This window comes from Enhydra lutris, unplaced genomic scaffold (genome assembly GCF_002288905.1).
Source record: "Enhydra lutris kenyoni isolate GAN:26980312 unplaced genomic scaffold, ASM228890v2 scaffoldscaffold3, whole genome shotgun sequence".
Lineage (NCBI taxonomy): Eukaryota > Metazoa > Chordata > Mammalia > Carnivora > Mustelidae > Enhydra > Enhydra lutris.
In genome coordinates this window covers 4,542,184-4,564,804 of record NW_019154087.1, presented here as the reverse complement: position 1 = coordinate 4,564,804, position 22,621 = coordinate 4,542,184, and the positions used below count along the sequence as shown (strand labels likewise).

At 34.4% G+C, this 22,621-nt stretch overlaps 1 protein-coding gene across 3 annotated transcripts in view; it reads left to right on the top strand.

The window, feature by feature from the left end:
• The window catches only part of LOC111155400 (heat shock protein family A (Hsp70) member 4 like), a 45,415-nt gene that overhangs the window by 2,368 nt on the left and 20,426 nt on the right, over positions 1 to 22,621 (top strand). For 2 of the 3 annotated variants that reach the window (XM_022515544.1, XM_022515545.1), the window contains exons 2-10: positions 10,084 to 10,141; positions 11,701 to 11,841; positions 13,949 to 14,071; positions 17,402 to 17,501; positions 17,863 to 17,996; positions 19,967 to 20,211; positions 20,349 to 20,425; positions 21,264 to 21,415; positions 21,874 to 21,980. In XM_022515544.1, coding sequence (XP_022371252.1) covers positions 10,084 to 10,141; positions 11,701 to 11,841; positions 13,949 to 14,071; positions 17,402 to 17,501; positions 17,863 to 17,996; positions 19,967 to 20,211; positions 20,349 to 20,425; positions 21,264 to 21,415; positions 21,874 to 21,980 — 1,137 coding nt within the window. The remainder of the gene's footprint in view (positions 1 to 10,083; positions 10,142 to 11,700; positions 11,842 to 13,948; positions 14,072 to 17,401; positions 17,502 to 17,862; positions 17,997 to 19,966; positions 20,212 to 20,348; positions 20,426 to 21,263; positions 21,416 to 21,873; positions 21,981 to 22,621) is intronic. The other variant, XM_022515551.1, reaches the window with a different exon arrangement.

The following is a 22,621-nucleotide window of genomic DNA, read 5'->3' as shown; positions in this document are numbered from 1 at the left end:
AAGATCTCGGGGTCCTGGGATCGAGTCCCGCATCGGGCTCTCTGCTCAGCAGGGAGCCTGCTTCCCTCTCTCTCTCTCTCTCTCTCTCTCTGCCTGCCTCTCTGTCTACTTGTGATCTCTCTCTGTCAAATAAATAAAATCTTTAAAAAAAAAATTAGACTGCTCATTTTCATGTTTCTTAGACACATTGGCTAATTCTACATGGCTGAGATCTAATATATTTCTGATCTGTGTGTAAGAGTCACTAATACCTAGATTTAGTGAACCTAGTCCAAACTAGAAAATTACTAAGGTGGAAGTATTCTTAGCTTGTGTTAGCAACTCTGCCCCTCTTTTCATGGCTGTGTACTGTTACTTACCTCAGGATCTTTTATTGTTACTGAACTAATACTTCACTGTAGTCTATTCTTACACTATGTTTACTCTGTGGAATTTAAATTATTGAGTGAAAACATATCTTTTCCAGGTCCCTGGACCTTTGTTTATTGAATATGTTATCTTGCAAAAAGCATAACTATTGGAGAACCTGTATATTTTCTATTATATCACAGTATTTAATGATATAAACTAGCTTTCAAAAACTTTTTTCCCCTGTTCCAGTCACTGACACCAAGGTAATAAGACATAGGTGTTTCCAAATACATTACAAAAGGACCTTGTGGAAAGAAGAAGGAAATGTTCCATTTAGTTCATTTTGGCATTTATGCTTTTTAACATTTTTTTCATTCTTTAACACTTGATTATACATGGGAAGGTCTGGTGAATAAACCAAGGACAGTTTTTTGTTTTTGTTTTTTTTATAAAAAAATTTTTTTTAATGATTTTATTTATTTATTTGAGAGAGAGAGAGCGAGCGAGCATGAGAGGAGAGAGATCAGCGGGAAAAGCAGACTCCCTGCCAAGCAGGGAGTCCGATGCGGGACTCGATCCCAGGACTCCAGGACCATGACCTGAGCCGAAGGCCTTTGCTCAACCAACTGAGCCACCCAGGTGCCCCACCCAAGGGCAGTTTAATGGAAAAGATAATTGCTTAAGTTTTGGCCTTGTGTAAAGTTGGAGGGCCTGTACTGGCTGCTCTTCTCCCATGCATAAATTGAAGAGGCGGAAGGAAATTAACATGCATAAGTTGAAGGGGAAAATTAATTTCAGAACATTTTCTTATTTAAAGCAATTGTTTCACAAATAGTACATGTTCATTGTAGAGAGGTAGACACATTAAAAGATTAAAGGAAAAATTTAATTCCTCCGCCCAGAAATAAAACTTGCAGATGGTTTTCTCTGTGTTTCAAGGATCAATTATACTTTTTGCACTTATATCCTGTTTGGTAACTTTTATGTAATACATACTTCTATACCATTAGTTTCAGTGTTTTTGTATAATCCTTTCTTTAATTCCATCCCTTTTTGGACAGTGAAGTTGTTTATATTTTTTTTTTATAAGCCATACTGCAATAACTATCTTTGTGACTGAATTTTTGACCCTTATAATTCTTTCAAATTAATTCTTAGAAGTAGAATAACTGAATATGCACATTTTGGGATGTTTGTATTCAATTAAGCATAGATGTGGGGGATTGGAATTTCCATCCCAGACTTAATTATATCAAAGTGATTAGTTTCATGGGAAAAGAAAACTGTAGCCAAGAACCTTCATTCAATATTAGACTAAGGCATGTGATCAGCTAAAACAAAACTTTTGTTGATAATAGTGATTGGTATGTGACAAGTGTTGTGCTTCTATTGTCATATGTATTATATCAATTCTGTGAGTTTGGTAATACTAGCTTTTTTCATAAGCCTAAAGCAAACTTAACTGTTTGTAAGCAATGAAACTGATTCAGTTTCAGGCCTCTTTTACCCCCAGAACCCCAAAGTCCTTCCATTATCCATTGGTATAAGGATGGTATATCCATATTAGGTTAATGGGGACATAACAATCAAAGGAACAAATTATCTGGCTGAGAAGCATCTTTGCTCTAGTATCAATAAATTCACCTGTTTTTGACTAGTTTCTAAGAACTGTTTTAAAATGCTTTTATTTTAAGAACATGTAAAAAATCTTATTTTGTTTAACAAATTCATTAAAATGCATAGCAACACAATAGGTTATTATAAGTATATGGAGGAAAGCAGTGTGGAAGATTGTAAACTACAAACTGCATATTTCTTGTGGGTAGAATTATGGAGGACGTCCTTTTACCACATAATGTGTAAGGTTTTGAATTTTTATGAACATAATTTACAATAAGGAAAATGGGGTTTTTTAAAATGAAAGTATTTCAAGACATTTTTGTTAGGTGTATTTTTCAAAATTCTCTATGATCAGACTGAATTTTCAGTTCTCTGGTTTTCTGTCCTCATTTTTCCCTGTTTCTTTACCAGTGTATGAATAATTTGGAAATATGGGAATATACTGTTTTTACCTTACTTTGAGCTGTCCTCTTCGGTGCATACAGATAGAAATCACTTACTTTGGGTTATTAAAAATAAACATTTTTATACATAGGAAATGCCAAACTCCAGAAGTTAATAGTAGCTATAGTTGGGTAGGAGGAGAACTTTTCTTGGTGATAGCTGTTGGGGAGGTGGGGGGAAGGGGAGGCTTTAACATTTAAATATTCTTTGTATCATATGAATTGGCTTTGTATATCTTACTATGAGCTTATGTTAACTTTGATTTAAAATATTTTAAATACATCTGAGAAAGTAAATCTCCAGCCCTTCCCAGCCACCTAATAAACTTTAGTATGTATGTTTTTAGTTTTATACAAGTGTATGTGTATATAACTGGTATGTTTTTCTGTGCGTTTTTTAACGAAAGTAGAATTACATGGTATGTATTTTGCAACTTTTTCTCAAAATACATTTTGAACATCTCAAACTCGTGTGTATAGTTCTAATTTACCTCATTTTTAATTTTTTTTTAAGTTTTAAAATTTCAGTTAACACAGTGTAATATTAATTTCAGGTGTACAATTTAGTGATTCAGCGCTTTCATACAGCACTCAGTGCTCATAACAAGTGCATTCCTTAATCCCCATCACCTGTTTCACCCATCCCCCCACCCACCTCACCTCTGGTAACCATCAGTTCTCTGTAATTCAGAATCTGTTTCTTTGTGTGCCTCTCTCTTTTTTAGCCTATGCTGGTTTGTTTTGTTTCTTAAATTACACATATGAGTGAAATCATACAGTACTTATCTTCCTCTGACTTACTTCACTTAGCATAATACTCTCAAGCTCCTTTGGGTAAATACCTTGTAGTGCAATTGCTGGATCATAGGGTAGTTCTATTTTTAACTTTTAGAGGAACCTCTCTACTGTTTTCCACGATGGCTGCACCAGTTTGCATTCCCACCAGCAGTGCAGGAAGGTTCCCCCTTTCCACATCCTTGCCAGCACCTCTTGGTTGATTTGTTGATTTTAGCCATTCTGACCTAATTTACCTTGTTTATTTAAATGGCTGTACGGGGTGCCTGGGTGGCTCAGTGGGTTAAAGCCTCTGCCTTCGGCTCAGGTCATGATCTCAGGATCCTGGGATCGAGCCCCGAGTCAGGCTCTCTGTTGGTGGGGTGCTTGCTTCCCTTCTCTCTCTCTCTGCCTGCCTCTCTGCCTGTTTGTGATCTCTGTCAGATAAATAAAATCTTTAAAAAAATAAAAAATAAATGGCTGTACGTCCATTGATAAGTGCACTATTAGTGAATGTTTCAAATTATTATTTTGCCATCGACAAAAAAATTCAGTGAGTATCTTTTTTTTGTTGTTGTTTGTTTTTTTAATTGTGCTAAGTAGAATGTAAAGACAGATGGCTCACACATTAGCAAGGCCAAAGCTAGGACTATAAAATCTTTTAGTGTGAATATTTTCTATGATAAAATCTTTATTGCCTTGAATTTGTGGATGAGGAATTCTGAAAAGTTTCTAGAAGGCAAGCAACTATAAGTACAAATGACATACTATTGTGAGTTTAAGGTATTTAGCATGCTATGGTGGTCTTTCGTATAATAGTCACTACAATACAAATTAATCAGCATAGCTGTGTTCCAATAAAGCTTTATTTACAAAAATAGGTGGCAAATGGTAATTTGCAAACCCCTTGTCAGTCGTAATCAAAAGAGCTTTAAAATTATGGCGCATTGCTATTGGAATTTGACCTGTCGATTTTAAGATAATCAGCTTTTAAAATAATGTATCTAATAGTTAAATACATCTAATTTAATGTAACTAATCAGCTTTTATAAAGTATGTCTATGTAATTATAGTTGACCCTTGAACAATATGGGTTTGAACTGTGGAGGTCTGTTTATAGGTGGACTTTTTGTTTTGTTTTGATAAATACAGTACACTACTGTGAATATATTTTCTCTTTCTTATAATTTTCTTAATGTTTCTTTTTCTCTAGCTTAATATAAGAACACAGTGTATAATACAACACAAAATATGTGTTAACTGTTACCATTAAGGCTTCTGGTCAGCAGTAGACTATTAGTAGTTGTGTGTGAGTTAAAAATTATACATGGATTTTCTACTGTGTAGGGATTCAGCACCCCTAACTCCCTCATTGTTCAGGGTTCAACTGTGTGTGATTTCTGTTAATAGCTTCAAGTTGTGAACCAGTTTGTTTATGAATTAGGCACATTTATTAAAAGCATTTAGAAACTCATAAAAGAAATTTTTATTTTTTATATGTTTAAAAGTTTTATCCATTGTCCATACTGAAAGACCGGAAAGTTTTTGTTATTACTAAAATCATGTATGCCTAAAAGAAGTCTTTCTTTTGGGGACACCTGGGTGGGTCAGTAGGTTAAGTGGCCAACTCTTGATTTCAGCTTAGGTCATGACCTCAGGGTCCTGGGACAGAATACCCCTGCCCCAGTCAACTCCACTCTCAGCTGGGAGTCTGCTTGAGGATTCCCTCTCTGCCCCACCCCTCCGTGCGTAGGCATACATGCTTGCGCTCTCTCTCCCTCTCTCAGATCTTTAAAAAAAAAAAAAAAATGGTTATTTTTCTACGTGGCAAGCTAGAAAGCAAATGGCAATCAGAAGTCTTTTGGAGAACATTCCTCCCCCACTTCCTTCTGGGGCAATTTTTTCGAGATAGTTAACCTTGAAAAATAACCATATGTTTTCTTTACTGCAGAGCTTCTCAAATCCGCTTTATAGGCATTGAAACACTCCCAGGAAAGAATGTTTTTCCCAACTTATTTGAATCTCCAAAGAATTATATTCCATAGGACAGTATTTGGAAAATGATGCTATAAGACAGTGGTCTCAGGTGGAAATTTTGCGCCTTAGGGCACATTTGACAATATCTGAAGGTACATTTTTGGTTGACACTCTGGGGGTGAGGAATGGGGGGAGTGCTTCTGGAATCTCAGGAGATGACCCCCTGACTTAAATCAGTTGATTGCCCTTTCATATAATTATTCATCCTGCCATTGTTTTCTTAGTATGTACTTGACAACATTAAGAGGCTATAAATAGTAATTTTGATTTTATGGAAACTGGCAAGGGAAAGCTGACAATTTTTAAAATAGGGTTATTTTTAAAATGAAAGTGGTACAGTCAAGAGGCTTTGAATCCTTCGTGGAGACTGACAAAGTGAACAAATTTAAAGAGTACTGACCTCTTAGGTGAGAAATCTCAGAGTCTTTTGGCAGTATGTGTTTTCTCCAGCCTGATCATGCTTGGCTTTATAAAAATAGGCTCTATAAGAGAGAAAGAAAATTAATCTTAAATTTTAAGGGAAAATACAAATACAGTGTTGTTTTTTAAAGATTTATTTGAGATAGTATGCCTGTGAGGGTAGTCAGAGGTAGAGAGGGAGAATCTCAAGCAGACTCTCCACTGAGGGTGGAGCCCAAGTGGTGCTTGATCTCACAACCCCGAGATTATGACCTGAGCCAGAATCAAGAGTTGGATGCTTCACTGAGCCACCCAGACGCCGCAAAATACAACTTTCTTAAATTAACACTTACCATTTGATTTTTATGCCCCTCATCTACCAAAAGTGACATAGGACATTTAGAAGTTTTGTTTGTTTAGAAGTTTGTGGCATTTTCTGAGAGTCTGGGATTACCACTGTGGTGGCAATATCAGATTAGAAATTAGAGATTTAAGCTGCATTGTAAATTTGTTTTTAGGTATAAGATGGAATTTCTAAATAGCAGTTGAAATAAAGTATAGAAAGTATGATATAAATGGAGTATACAATATATATTTGGGTAAAGTATTGAATATCCTTTCTATTAAAACTTTTATGTCAGCCTCTGAGGAGGTATGGTATAATGTGTTTATTTTCCTTGTGTTAGTAAAGTCAGGTAAAAGTTTTGAGAGATGCTAGGTATTTTGATTCCAGAATCTTTTTGAAAGAAAATCAAGGAAGGAGTGTTAAGCTCTTTTTTAGCTATGGAAGGAAGGTTTTCTGTGTATTGAAACTACGTATTTCCAAGCTGTAACACTAAATTGTTTAAGCTTTAAAAGTTGTCTACTTTTAACTTCAGAGAATAATGTAACTATATAGCTTTCTCTGTGAAGTGATATGTGTGTGCAGCATGTTTCAAAGAATTTAGCACTTAATAATAGATCGTTGAATCTATTATTTGGCTTCAGTGTTCTAAGAAAAGTTAACTTCTTGAGAATCAATCTTAAGAATAAGATTTTCTATATACTCAAGTGATGGTTGCCTAGTGTTAAAAAATTAAAAGTATTCTTAAGTGTGTCCAAATAATGGACTAGAGAGGAGGACAGATTATAATAAAGTAAGCTAAAAGAAGGCAAATCCATATTTTCTCTGATGAACTTTAGGACAGAATGCCAGCCATCCACATAAATAACCATATTAGGTATGCAAATACCTACTCTAGCAGTGACTATGTTGATCAAGGAGTTATTTGGAAGAGATGATCTACTTGGGTGTCTCAAACATATCTCAATCTCAGCATGTCCAATGAGCACTGCGATGGTCCATCTCAAACCCATCCATTTTACAGTGTTTTCTGTCTCATTAAATGACACCACTCTACTCTCTTCTGCAAATGGGAAACCTAGATATTAGTCACGATACTTGCTTCTTCCTCTTATATATTCCAGCTCTGTTCAGTAAAAATGTTAGCAATATCCATAAATGTTTTAGTAGTTACACCAAAAAGATAAGAAACAGGTGAAATTAATTTTGATATTTTTGATTTAGCTCAATATGTCCAAAATCTTATTTCCATATTTTAAAATCAGATATTTTATATTTCTTTTTAAATATTAAATTTTCAAAGTCCAGATTATGTTTCACACTTAAAATGAATACATCTCAATTCCTACTTGCCACATTTCATGTGCTTAATCATCACATATGGCTGGTGGCTACCATATTGGACAGTGAAGATCTAGTCTGTCACTAAGTCCTCTGAGTTGTACCTCCTAAATAACTCTTAATTCCTTCTCTCTCTCTCTCAACTGGCATCATCCTGATACAGATTACTGATAACTTCTAGCCTTCCTCCCATCAGTACACAGTGGTCAAAATGATCTCTCCCAAATCTTTTAATTCCACCCCCATCATCATTTACTCTTTAAAATCTCATCGCTTCTTCGGGGTAGCCTTTCCTGATACTCCTCCTCTAGATCAATTCTATTATCTACTCATCGAGCATCATGTACACCCTCTCTTGTAGCATCTAGTTTACTTTCATTTGTGTGAGCACTGTAAGTTCCAAAAGAGCCAAAACCATGTCTTTTTCCCCTTGCTATATCTTTAGTAACTGAATGCCAGACGTAAAGTAATTATTCAACCAAAATCTGTTAACTGATGAATTTAACTGCTTGCCCTCCTTGAAAATGCTGTGGCTCCCAGTGTAACAGTATCCTGTTCAACCCTTAAAAAGCACTGTTTTGGGGGCACCTGGGTGGCTCAGTGGATTAAAGCCTCTGCCTTCAGCTCAGGTCATGATATCAGGGTCCTGGGATCGAGCCCCACATCAGGCTCAGCAGGGAGCCTGCTTTCTCCCCCCTCTCTCTCTGCCTGCCTCTCTGCCTATTTGTGATATGTCTGTCAAATAAATAAATAAAAATCTTAAAAAAAAAAGAGCAATGTTCTTAAGACTCTTGATCTCAGCTCAGGTCTTGATCTCTAGTTTTTGAGTTCAGGCCCCATGTTAGGCTCCACACTGGGTATGGAGCCTACTAAAAGAAAGGCATTGTTCTTGCATCTTTCCTCTTCAGTTCATCTGTTGTATAAGCAGGGATTGTTCTTTATTCAGAAGCCTTTAATTCACTTTACCTACTGAGATAAATTTCAAATTTATAACTTGCCATTTGAGGCTCTGTGTAATCTGACCCCAATATTATAAAAATGAAACTAGTCAAGTTGTATTCTTCCTACTCTCCAAATAAACATTACCCTTAGGAGCCATCTTTCTATTCATTCAATAAGTACTTTTACTACATTACCAGATAATGATCAAGGCCAGTACTATCAAGTAGAACTTTCTATTCTACTGTATATCTCTTCTGTTGTATTGTATAATCTGTTCTCTCTATACTCACTGGTCGCATATGGCTGTTAAGCCCTTGAAAGTTGACTGTTGAGCACTTGAAATGTGAATAATGCTGAGGAACTAAGTTTTTTTATTTTGGTTAAATCTTATTAGCCATGTCTGGCTAGTGGCTACCATATTGGATAGTGCAGATCAAAGGAATGGAGCACATGCTATCTGCCCTCATGGAGTTCATACCCTGGTATGGAGATAGTAAATAAACTGTATCAGATGGTGATACATTATGCAGGAAAATAAAATTAGGTAAACAGTAGGAGATGTATATGTTGGGAAGGAGCAGAAAATGTTTATGTAAGATAGAAAAGGTACTAACTGACATTTGAGCAGAGATATGAAAAAAGTGAGTGTAAGCCATGTGGATGGGTATATTTAGAAGTGTTCCAGAGATAGAGAATAGCATGTACAAAGGCCCTGAGGAAGGAGTGTGCTTACCTTATTCTAGAAATAGCAGAGACTGGTGTGTCTAGATTGAAGTTACAGGGTAGAGCAGCCCAGGACCAGACCAGGAAGGATTTTATTGGCTGTTAGGGAGACTTAAGCTTTTGCTTTGTGAAACAAGATGCCATTGGAGGGTTTCAGCAGCTGAAATTCATGACCCTAGTCTTGAAGAGAATCACTCTGATTATTGTATTGAGAATAGGTATATACCTACATACTGAGAATGTCCTTTTGGACAAAGGACATTTTACATATTAAAATTTTTTCTCTTCTTTCAGACCTTAATTCAGAAATTACCTCTTCCACTTGCTTTCCCTAAGCTTTATCATATAGAAGTGATTATTCTTTTTCACTAGTATTCATGTCCATATGTTCATAGTCCTATATGTTGATTTTTTTCTGTAGACTATAAATTCTCCAACAACGGTGATTGTAGCTAGTATACACATAGTGCTCCTAGTTATTGGTTGAATGAATGGTACCTCTAGTTACAACTAAAATCATGGAAACAGTTTCTTAAATTATAACACGAAATGATACTTGGATGAAATGTTGCTCTATAATTGCTTTTATAAGCAGATTTATATCTAAATGCAGTAATAAAAAAAAATAGCATGGTGTCCAAACCATTTACCCATATTCACTCATTTAATCCTCTTACAAATCTGTGAGTAGGTATTATCAGCACTATCTTCTGGATGGGAAACTGAGACAAATAATGGTTAAGTAATTTCTACAAGATTACAGAGCTTGGATTTAGATCCATGCAACCTGGCCTTACTAAACACAGTTAATTTTTTTAGTAGGTCATAGACCTACTAAACAATTTTGGGAGCCAACAGAGCATTGCCAGCTATTAGCAACATTTATTCTAAAAATTCTAATGTTCTGACTTTATCTACTGTTCTATTACTTATGAAATAAAACTATTCTGATGTTCTGATGTAAAATTCTGATGTTCATTAACCTATTTTTAGAATATACATCATTATGTTAATCCATTTAATTCATTTTTTTCAGAACAAGAGATAGAGTAATGGCATATCAATATGAACATACCATGGGAACAAACTTTGTGTTTTTCCCTTGTTTAGGGCCTGTATATCTTTGGGATCAAGAACTCGAGCCATTGGAAATGCAGCTAAGAGCCAGGTAAATTGTTAATGTAGATGTTTTGACTTACAGGAAGAATTTATTGGAATCTTGGTAACCAAGCTACCACTTTGTTAGTGAGAAAAGAGAAGGAGAGAAATTTGACAGACTTGAATATCTTTGTATTTTAATAGATATATTTTGCTTTGGGGTTGTAAAATATTTCTTATCTTTTATTTTTTTAAAAGTCTTATTTAGTTGTGAAGTTAGGGTGTATAACATCACTTTTTCTCCTGTATGGTCACTTTTCTAAGAGGTATCCTGTCTAGAATATACACTTCAACAAGTAAGCAATGTCTTTGTAAAAGAAGGTGGGAAATATGGAAGAACTAATTTCCAGAGTAACCCAGTGTGGCTACTTTTGCATGGAATCTGCTTAGGTATTCATATTTCTAAGCTTCCAAATTGCTTATAAGTAGAACATTGACTTTTAATGTTTTTTGTTAGAGGTTCATTTTCCTCAGACTTTATTTCCCTGAACCAAAAGCCCTTAACAATTACTTCTTATATTTTAATGTGTACCTGGGTCTTCTTTTTGTCATAAAATAACTTTAATAGGTCTTTTTTCCCCTCCTGACTTTATGGGAATAATTGACTCAATTATCTAGGAATTTTTGCTTAAGACTTTCCTCAAGGTTGTCTTCTAATTGGCCTATATATGAAAATGTTATCTTCTACACTTTCATATTGTACATTAACACATGTTGAGTTTGTGCCAAAATGACTTCTTCACTAAAGTTTACATCTTATATTCTGTGTGATCTTCTAAGCGTATCATAGATAACAGAGTCGCTATAAAGAATGGAAACTAAAGTTACTCCTCCTAAAGAGACCAATGTGGTAATTCAGTGTCCCTGTAGCTTTCATCTTGTAACTTGTAACTGAAGAGCAAGATCTGTTTGACTTTAACTAAGAGGACAGCGACTAGATCTCAATATTAGTGTATAGTTTGAGCTAGATGTTCTAGTTAAAAAATTAATTAGCTAAAATACAAGCCATTTGCAAATTCAGACACTTTAACTTTGCGTCATGCTACATGGAAGGAGTTTAAATTTACCAGCCTAGAAGCACTTCTCAACCGTAAGAAATTTCATTCTCACTACATGAGAAGTTTCACAAAGAACTAGATATTAAGAGGAAAAGAAAAAGGGGGCAATGTGGAAGAGTGTTTCAATAAAAACTTAGGAATGAAAGTGGAAGAAAGAGAAGTCAAACGTACTAATTCACTAAAGCAAAAGGTGAGGAAAACCAAACAGATGAGCTGTAGATAGATTTTCACCGTATTACTCGAAAAGTTTTACATTTTTGTTCTTTCTTTTTTGAAAACATTAATTTTGAGTCTACATTCCTAGGATAGGAAGAGAATTTGTGGAGCAATATATAAGATGCATACATTCTTATTGTATAATTTTACTGTCAGCTGGAAGCCAGACAAATGATTGTGTATAATTCTAAACTTAAATGTGTAGGATAAGGAGACTTGGTGGTCTTAAATATTAGCATAATGTTGATTTTGCATTCATTAAATATCAATAAATAAAAGTGTTTACTGCCAACAGATAGTCACAAATGTAAGAAATACAATTCATGGCTTCAAAAAGCTTCACGGGCGATCATTTGATGATCCCATTGTGCAAACGGAAAGGATCAGGCTTCCTTATGAACTGCAGAAGATGCCTAATGGAAGTGCAGGAGTTAAGGTAAGCTTCTCAGAGTACAAAGATATTTAAATTCAAGAAATCAAATATAATATTGCCTGTTTATAGTTTTTTTTCCCCTAGACCTAGTATGTATGTACAAAGATTGAGTTTTTGTAGTAAGCTTTAGTGAGTGCAGAACAATTACAATTCGATAATTCTTATTTTTATTTTTTCATTTTTTTAAAGGTTTTATTTATCTGAGAGAGAGAATGAGCAGTGGGGAGGGGCAAAGAGGGATTGAGAGAGAGTGAGAAGCGGACTCTTTGCTGAGCTGGAAGCCCAATGCAGGGTTGGATCCCAGGACCAGGAGACCAGGACCTAAGCTGAAGGCAGATACTCAAGCAACTAAGCCACCCAGGTGCCCCTAGATAATTTTAAAAATCCAGACAATACTTTTATTGTCAAGAAAAAATTATTTGAGGGGCGCCTGGGTGGCTCAGTGGGTTAAGGCCTCTGCCTTCGGCTCGGGTCATGATCTCAGGGTCCTGGGATCGAGCCCCGCATTGGGCTCTCTGCTCAACGGGAAGCCTGCTTCCCTTCCTCTCTCTCTCTGCCTGCCTCTCTGCCTACTTGTGATCTCTGTCAAATAAATAAAATCTTAAAAAAAAAAAAAAAGAAAAAATTATTTGAAGAACTTTTAGAAGTGAACAGTATTTAAGCAATAAAGGCAGAGGCATAAGTGATTTAGAAAAATAGACTGCATAAGTATATTAATTGTTATATTAAAGCAAACTCTACTTCCAAATAAGAGATGGATTCTTGGTTTTTAATTCTACATCCTGAGATGGTAAGTTATAGATTGGTTAACAAAAACATGGTAGCATTTGTGTTTTTTACCTTAAAACAAAGTTACCATATGACCCAGCAGATTCCCTCTTCGTTATATAGACCAGAGAATTGAATGATGTGTGCACACAAAAACGTGTACCTGATTTTCATGATAGCATTGTTCATAATAGCCATAAAGTGGAACAGTCCAAGTATTCATCATCTGATGAGTGGTTAAATGAATTGTGGTACCTATACAATGGAATATTTAGCCATAAACTGGAGTGACTTCATAGAGATGAACATGGCCACATAAATATACATATATACACTTACACACACGTATGTTGTGCTGCTTGAGAAAAGCTCTTCCAGAGTTTAGTGTTACAGAATAAAATTTGGTTCACTAAGGACACAGAAGTAAGACATAACTTTTTCTTCAGTAAACTAAATGTAGTTATTATATGGGTTCCAGGGTAACTTTATATTGCTCATAAATTTATTGGTTATTATAAAAGGGCTTAATTATCTAAAGCACACATCTTCCAGTATTCCTTCATCAAGAAGCATTGTAAAGTTCCCTTTTGTGTGCTTAAATGCAACCTACTCTTAAACCTGTGTATAAGATGAAGTGGTTATTTGGTCTAAAAAACATAATTTTGAAATTTCATGTATACATCTCTAATATTTAACTTATGATTATTCCTAGAAACCTTGGAATAATAGATAAAATATCTTTTTTTAATAAGAAGTTTTCTTTCCTGATACTCTAATATCCTGTTCCTAAAACTGTATGACTAAATCTTTCATTTTAAACCCAGAAGAGTTCTTAACTTTCAAAAGAAGGATTATTTGAGCTTTTTCTCGTTCAATATATGCCTGGAAAGTGAATGTTAAAAATTGCTTTTGTGAGAGGCATGTGGGTGTCTCAGTCCGTTAAGCGTCTGCCTTCAACTCAGGTCATGATCTCAGAGTCCTGGGATTGAGCCCTTCATCAGGCTTCCTGCTCATTGGGGAGCCTACTTCTGCCCCTCTCCCCCTGCTTAGCACACACACACTCTCTCTCTTAAAATCTTTTTGAAAAATTGCTTTTGTGAAAAGGAGAGATTTAAGGCAGGAAGACATTTTGGGGAACAATTTGGTTATATTACTATGTGTAAGTCACTTGAATTTTAGAAATGAGAGATGGTAATAGTAGAATAATCTTTTTCAGAATATAACTTCCTTGAGCAAAGACTGTCTTTTTTGCTGTTGTCTATCATGTATAGAGTAGATCCTCACAGAATATATATTGGATGAATAAAAGACTCTTAATAAATATCTCAACTTCTGGTTTTAGGTGCGGTACCTAGAAGAAGAGAGACCTTTTGCAATTGAGCAAGTTACTGGAATGCTGCTGGCTAAACTTAAAGAGACTTCAGAAAATGCTTTGAAGAAACCAGTGGCAGACTGTGTGATTTCAGTAAGTTTACTTCACTACTTTCAAATCGCACCTTCCAGAATATTAACATTCTGTTGAAATATTTTTCTTCTCTTTTCTTTACTCTTTCTGATCTTATTTAGTTAAAAAAAAAAAAAAACATTTTTATGTTTAAAAAACACCTTATTTGGTAAAGTTTAGGATTGAGTTAGTTTCCTAAAAAGTCAGTTATGATAATCTGTGAATCTTAAAAAAAAAACAAAAACAGTGTATATGATTAGTGACTGCTGTACCTGCCAGTAATTCCTAAGAATCTTTCCTGGTCACTCTTAACTTCCCACCTGTAGGGACCTTAACATTTCATGGCAAAGCTGAAAATTCCCGGTTGGGAATTTGAGATTATATATATTTGTATATTTTGTATCAGAAAGAAAAAAATATTTTTTAAATGAAAAATTGGATATATTTAACATGTTATAGTTTCAGAAATTTTGACATATGCTTACACAAAACCATCATCAATCATTATCAGTATTATAAACATATTTATGACCCCCCCCCCCGAATCCCATTGTATCTCCTTTAAAGTAAAAGTTGTTTAGGTATAAGGTGTGTAGCATGATCCTTTGACATACATATACATAGTGAAATGATAATGATTACTGCAATTGAGCAAATTAACATACCCATCTCAAGTACTATTTTTGTGTGTGTGGCAAGAACATCTGAGATCTACTTTCTTAGCAAATTTCCAGTATATAATACGCTATAACTAACTCTAGATACCATATGCTATACATTAGATTTCTAGAATTTATTCATCCTACATAACTGAAATTTTGTAATCTTTGGCCAGTATCTCCCCATTTCCCCCACCTCCTTGCCCCTGGTAACCACCACTCTACTCTCTCACTTCTATGAATTTAGCTTTTGTAGATTCCACATATAAGAGAGAATGCAATATTTTTCAGAAAGAAAAGGTCTTTCTTTAAGGATTCATAGAACATTTCATCATTTATCTTTTGAGATCCCATTATATACTGATAACTTTTTAAAGTTACATGTTGTCACTTAAATGTGAGTATATTTCTAATACTATTCAACCTCTCTACCTAATTTCAACAGTCTCCTATCCTCAGAAAAATAGAATTGGATTATAAACTCCACTGGAATTTAGTAATTAGATTATTATAGGTATTTAGAATTTTTTGAATGAGAGAAAAATAATAGAGCTTTAATATTTTCTATTCTGACCATTTAATAATAGCAAATACTAGAGTGTACCTTTGGCCAGGCAATGTTGCAGGCATTTCATAAGTACTAACTCATTTAATCCTCAGAATCCGCCCTATGAAGGTAGGATATTTTTAACTCCAGTTTTATAGATTAGAAAGCAGACAGAGAAGTTAAATAACTTGCCCCAAATCAACAGAGCTAATGAGTTTTAAGCCAGAATTCACACTCCTGTATTTCATTCCCAAGCCTCTGCCTATAACTCTACCCTTGTACTACCAGTTGAAAGTATACATCATAGCGGGTTTGGTTTTAAAGTTCATCTTAAATTCAAGTTCATTGACTATACTTGATAATAATTTCACATCAGAAGTTAATGTCAGGAATAGATAAGGAAGATGTGGTCCATATACACTATGGAGTATTATGCCTCCATCAGAAAGGATGAATACCCAACTTTTGTAGCAACATGGGCGGGACTGGAAGAGATTATGCTGAGTGAAATAAGTCAAGCAGAGAGAGTCAATTATCATATGGTTTCACTTATTTGTGGAGCATAACAAATAGCATGGAGGACAAGGGGAGATGGAGAGGAGAAGGGAGTTGAGGGAAATTGGAAGGGGAGGTGAACCATGAGAGACTATGGACTCTGAAAAACAACCTGAGGGCTTTGAAGGGGTGGGGGGTGGGAGGTTGGGGGAACCAGGTGGTGGATATTAGGGAGGGCACGTATTGCATGGAGCACCGGCTGAAAAGAAATTAAAAAAAAAAACAACAAACTTTACACCAGTTTAAAAAAAAAAAAAAAGTTAATGTCAGAAGAGAGCATGATGAACATTTTGGCCATTATTTACTTTGTAGTTAGTGTGATAGACACATTGTGAGCTATATAAGGGGAAGTATTTTCTCTGTTTTATGCACTGTTATATCCCTAAGTGGTTAGAAAAGTACCTGGTACATAAGTGCTCAATGAGTATTAAATGAAATCTATATTAGAATTTGGATTTTTGTCAGAAGGATAATAGCAAAATCAGGATAAACAGTTTATCAAAATTCAAGTTCTTTTCCTGTTGTTAGTATCTGTTAAATGAAATTTCTGACTTCAAAAAGCAATAAAATTAGAGACAACTTACTTAAAATTGGAAGAGCTTCAAGTCATTTTGTACATGAATGTACTTAATTAGCTTTTTTTTTTTTTTAAAGATTTATTTATTTGAGAGAGCATGCAGTACACATGCACACATGCAGGGGGAAGGGGAAGGGAAGAGCTGACTCCCTGCTGAGTGTGGAGCCCACCTCAGAGCTCTGTCCCAGGACCCTGAGATCATGACTTGAGCCTAAGTCAGATGCTTAACCAACTAAGCCACCCAGGTATTCCTACTTAATTAGCTTCTCAGAAATCTGTCTGTAGACACAAATCAAAGTTTGACAGAACTAAATATATGTAAATCTTAAAAGTCTCAGTTATCTTTTGATAAAATCTTTGTTTAATTAACATTAATTAAACATATAGTGGTTTTTGGTGATTTTAAGAGAAGTACGTGCTCTTCGTAAGTCCCCTGCAATATAGGTACCCCTTCCCTTTGAGATGATAGGCACTGCAAACCTTTGGGTTTTATATTCTCGTAGGTAACATATACCTACACAAAAATCAGGCTACACATGTCCTTTTTTCTGATCAGTATAGATACTCTTCCATGACCATTCAGATCTGCCTGATTCTAACAGTCACATAGTATTCCATTATATGGAAATACCAAGATATATTTGTTCTCATTTTAACAGTCTTGGGCTTTCAATTTTTCATTATTAAAGATGAACAAACATTTTTTTTTTCCATAGAGCAGAACCAACACAAGAAGGATTTAGATGAACATATTTTGGAAATCTTGAAGTATAATGTCATCTTATTAATTGCTTTAAATTTGTGTTCAAACTTAGGTCAACACTTTATGGTAGAGAAATTGCCAAAAAGAAAAAAACTAGTATTTTTTTTCTTGTTTATTTAATTAGAACACCATTCTTTGCCTTAAGCCCTACACAAGTTTTAGAGCAGTTATTTTACATTTTTAGCTGACGAAATGTTTAAAATCTATTACATCAAACTAATATATTTTAATTACTGTTTTAAAATACCAGATTCCTAGCTTTTTCACTGATGCTGAGAGAAGATCTGTGATGGCTGCAGCCCAGGTTGCAGGTTTAAATTGTTTAAGGTTGATGAATGAAACTACTGCAGGTGAGCACTTTGCAGTTTGAAAATCACTGTCAGAAAAATACTGTTCCGGTTATTTTTGTTTTAATATAAAGCATTTATCTTTTTAAAACTTACTGTGTACTGGCTCTTTTAACCTTTAGTTTTGTAGTACAGTATTTTGCTAAAAGTTAAATATGTCTTATATTTGCTGTAAGAATTAACTATAACAAATGATTCTAAAGGAAAAATAAAAACAGTAACCAAATTATAAAAAGTTAATTTACTTTGAAATGAATATAATTTATATTACTCTCTATTAAAGTGCAGTATCAAAAGGACTTATCTTTTGTTTTCCAAGTGATTGCTATCCTGATACTAATGTGATTTCTTTGTTCTTACACAGTTGCACTAGCATATGGAATTTATAAACAGGATCTTCCTCCACTGGATGAGAAACCAAGAAATGTAGTATTTATTGATATGGGACATTCTGCCTACCAGGTCTCCGTTTGTGCTTTTAACAAAGGAAAACTTAAAGTAAGTAAATAAATGATTTGCTATATGTAAGTTTAATGGTTAAGAGGGCATGTAAGACAATATAGAGAACCTTAGTGCCTGGGTTTATTTATTTATTTATTTATTTTTAAAGATTTTTATTTATTTATTTGACAGAGAGAAATCACAAGTAGGCAGAGAGGCAGGCAGAGAGAGAGGAGGAAACAGGCTCCCCGCTGAGCAGAGAGCCCGATGCGGGGCTCGAACCCAGGACCTGGGATCATGACCTGAGCCGGAGGCAGCGGCTTAACCCACTGAGCCACCCAGGCGCCCCTTAGTGCCTGGGTTTAAATCCTGGCTCGGCCACTTAAAAACTGTGACCTTGAGCAAGTTACATACTCTCCTTAAATCTCAGGTTTGCCACCTGAAGATACTATCAGTAATTACCTCATAATTTTTGAGGAAAAATTAGTTTTAATATATGATAAATGCTTGGAATGCCTTATAATAGATACTGTAATATGTATTAGCTATTTTTATTGTCAAGGTGTTAAGTCACCTACAGGGAGCATTAAGTACATTACTATCCATAAATATATTTAGGAAACATTTTCTAAAATGATTCCCTTTGTTTTATAAACTTTCCTTATCCAGGAGTTCTAATTATAATTTTCTAGAATGTGGCATCGTTTAGTTCTGTGTGCTTATCTTATAGTTTGTATTTGATTTTACATTCATTTTTACATTGGTCATCTTATCATCTTGTCTTTCATCATCAGTCACATATGTAGAAGTTACTTAGAAGATGAAATACTATCCAACAGACCTTTTAGAGCCTTTTGTCTCACAGTTTATAGTAACATCCTTGTAATCAGAAAACACAAGGTAATGACTTATAATGAATATACGATAGTTTTCTGTAAATTGGTTTAATCTGTTCTTTAGTCTTGAATTTTAACTTAAGAATATTTTCCTCCCTTCCTTTTTAGTAGATATCTTTGAGTAGCTATATCTGTGGCCCTTCTATCCAGAAGGATGCATGTTTGCACTAATCACATACCAACATAGTTTTGCAGTTAATTTTGTGTGGTACTGGTCCTAGCAAGAAGTTGATCCATGAATTCTCTGTACTAGTCTGTGGGCTGATAACCCAGTCACATTATGTTTACAACTTTCTGTGGGGTTTACTATTGTTCCATCACACAGGTTCCATCCTCAGGTTTTTTTCTTGTGAAAAAAACCTGAGGAGCCACACCAACGGTGGGGTTTCTATTTTTTAAGTGACTAGTGTAAGTAGTCATTTGTGTCCTCTAGCTTGGAGAGAGAGACTAGATATCTTGCTCCTGCATTTTCAAGAGGTATGGTGTTCGAGTTCTGTGACTTTTCTACTCCTCTTTGATCCATCCACTAGCTGGGGCTCATTGGTCAACAAGTTTATTATATTATTAATTTTTATTTCTTCTCTTCACTTTCTTCTGTTTTATTTTTTGGTTTTTCATGTATTCTTTTGTTCTATGTTTTTATAAAAATGGTATAAAAATGGCTTGGCTTTTTTTTTTCATGGTAGTTAGAAGGCCTAATTCCTGACCTGAAAATTGACCAATTGTGCTGTTTTAGATTTAATCTTTGAATTGGCTTTTCTTGGCTATTTTGTTTTGATTTCATGCTTTAGGACTATTCCTTTGCTCTCTTAAACTTGGTTTTTGGCCTGTCTGTTCAGTGTTGTTATAGAATCAACGGATATGAGATAGTGAAGTTTTAATTATAACTAAATTATTCAGAAATAGAATTAATTATAATTATGGTATATGGATCTGCAACCCAAAATAGATAATTCAGAATGGGTAAGTATGTTGACTAGATATAAGTGATAATTTGTATAAGTGATAGCAAATTTGACACCCCTTTTTGTCAAGTTTTTTGCCTTTAACTTTATTTTTAAAAGTTGGTTTTTATTTTTTTGAAAGCATTTATATTTCTGAAAATTCAGTTCTGGTTTTTTGGTTAAACAGGTCTTGGCTACTACCTTTGATCCATATTTGGGTGGCAGGAACTTTGATGAGGCTTTAGTAGACTACTTCTGTGAGGAGTTCAAGACCAAATATAAGATAAATGTGAAAGAAAATTCTCGGGCTTTGTTGCGTTTATATCAGGAATGTGAAAAACTGAAGAAGCTAATGAGTGCAAATGCATCAGATCTTCCACTGAACATTGAGTGTTTCATGAATGACCTTGATGTTTCTAGTAAAATGAACAGGTACTGTGTATGTTTTCAATTTAAGAAGTGTTGGCTTATTTTATGTTCAGATCATGTCTGATATTTTTCATCCTGTTTAGAAGATCTACTTGAATTTTATATCCCAAAATGATGAATTTTATTTAATTTTCCCACAGGGCTCAATTTGAACAGTTATGTGCTTCCCTCTTCATCAGGGTTGAGCCACCATTAAAAGCAGTAATGGAACAAGCTAGTAAGTGTAAATTACTAGACTAACCATCAAAATTGTATTATGGCATTAATTCACTTGAATGGGGTAGGAAATGGTAAAAGCGATGAAAACTTTCATTTGTTTTTTGAAGATTTTTATCTCTCATTTTAAGATTTTTTTATTTTATTTACTTGACAGAGAGAGATCACAAGTAGATAGAGAGGCAGGCAGAGAGAGTCGGGGAAGCACGCTCACTCCCGAGCAGAAAGCCTGATGCGGGGCTCGATCCCAGGATCATGACCTGAGCCAAAGGCAGAGGCTTAACCCACTGAGCCACCCAGGAGCCCCTTTATCTCTCGTTTTAGAGAGGGAGATTTTAGCTACATTCATAAGAGTAAAGGCACTATGAATCTGGGTTTATGAGACTAATTCCTGACTTACGTTATTGTTTACATCATAAAACTAACATTAGTTATATTTGGAGGTGTTTATATGTAAGTATCCTGTAAAGTCTAAGATGAGAAAAAAGTAGAAATGAGACATGATTGCTTTTTGTTAAGGTTTTTAGTAACCAGTACTTTCTATGGGTATTTGTGAGGTGAAAATTAGAAAATTGAAGGACTCTGGAGAGCCCATGAGGTACTTGTCTGTTCTTATTGTCACTCTGTTATCTCGACCAAATGCAGTGCTTGATGCATGGATAGTTAATATTTATTAAGTTTTGCCTTTTTCTAAAATTTTGTTTTTATCTTCTTTCTATTTAGTCTTGTTTTTAGCAAAAACGAAATCATTTTTTTTTAAAGTACTTTTCAAGGTCTTTTGGTCACATTTTAATAAAGACTATCTTATTTTTCTCAATTAAAAACATTTTGTTTTCCAGACTTGCAACGTGAAGACATAAGTAGTATAGAAATTGTAGGGGGAGCAACTCGAATTCCTGCAGTGAAAGAACAAATCACTAAATTCTTTCTTAAAGACATAAGTACCACATTAAATGCTGATGAAGCTGTTGCAAGAGGATGTGCATTACAGGTATGATTATTTAATAATCCCCCTCTTTTTTACAGTATATTTTTTGCCAGAAATATGGTGATAAGCCTAAAGGGACCTTTTAATATTATTTGTTCGAACCACTTGTCAATAGGCTAAAAATAAATTTAAATTATTCCTGATAAGTAAGTCTTGCATTTTTCCAATTTATGTTTTTAAACTGTCATAGGACAATGTCTATACTGTAGTGAAAGAACATTTACTTTATGAATTTTTATATTTATTCCCATTTAAAATTATTTTTTCAGATTTAAAAATATTTTATATTTTTGTAAGGTCATAGAGTACTCTTGGCATTTTAAAGTAGCTCTTACCAAAAGACTATAATTTTTAGGATGTAACGATTTTATTATAAGGACTTTATCAAGCAGTTCAATCAGGGTAACCTACGGTATGTTTTGTGTTTGTTGATTTAAATATGGTATACATCTTATTTTCAGTGTGCGATTCTCTCACCAGCATTTAAAGTGCGTGAATTTTCTATAACAGACCTTGTTCCCTATTCAATCACATTAAGATGGAAGACCTCTTTTGAAGATGGAACTGGGTAAGTTACTTTTAAAGCCTTGGTAAGTTAGAGCTTGTTGTAAATAACCAATTGAAAGAACTTTCTGAACTAGAGGAACTTACGCTTCTAAAACTCTCAAATACTTTTTTTTTTTTTTAAAGATTTTATTTATGAAAACTCAAATACTTTTGAATAAAATGTTAGAGAAAAGGAACTATAAAATATTATATAACATGTAAACCATGATGGCATATTTTTTATTAATATTTTATTATAAAGTAAATCATTCTTATTTTCAAATAAAATCACAATGTGGAAATATAAAAACTTAAAAAACCTGCATCTGCCCTACCCCAAGTCCTACTTAGCCCATTTTACAAAGGTAGCCATTGTTAATAGCTACACTTATATTTATCCATTTTCTTGAATATCCAAAAATAAAAGTTGCACTTTTTAAATACATACATCATTATCTGAGTGTTTTCCAGTGCAACTTCCTTTTTAAAATGTTACATACTACCTTTCCATATCAATAGACAGTGACTGTTTTCTCAGCAGTTGTGTGTGCCATAATTAATCTAATGAAATACACCCTAAAGTCTTATTTTTTCTGATTCAGTTAGTGCTATTAGGAACATCCTTATACACATTTCCTTGTTTAGTTGGGTTTAGTATATCTG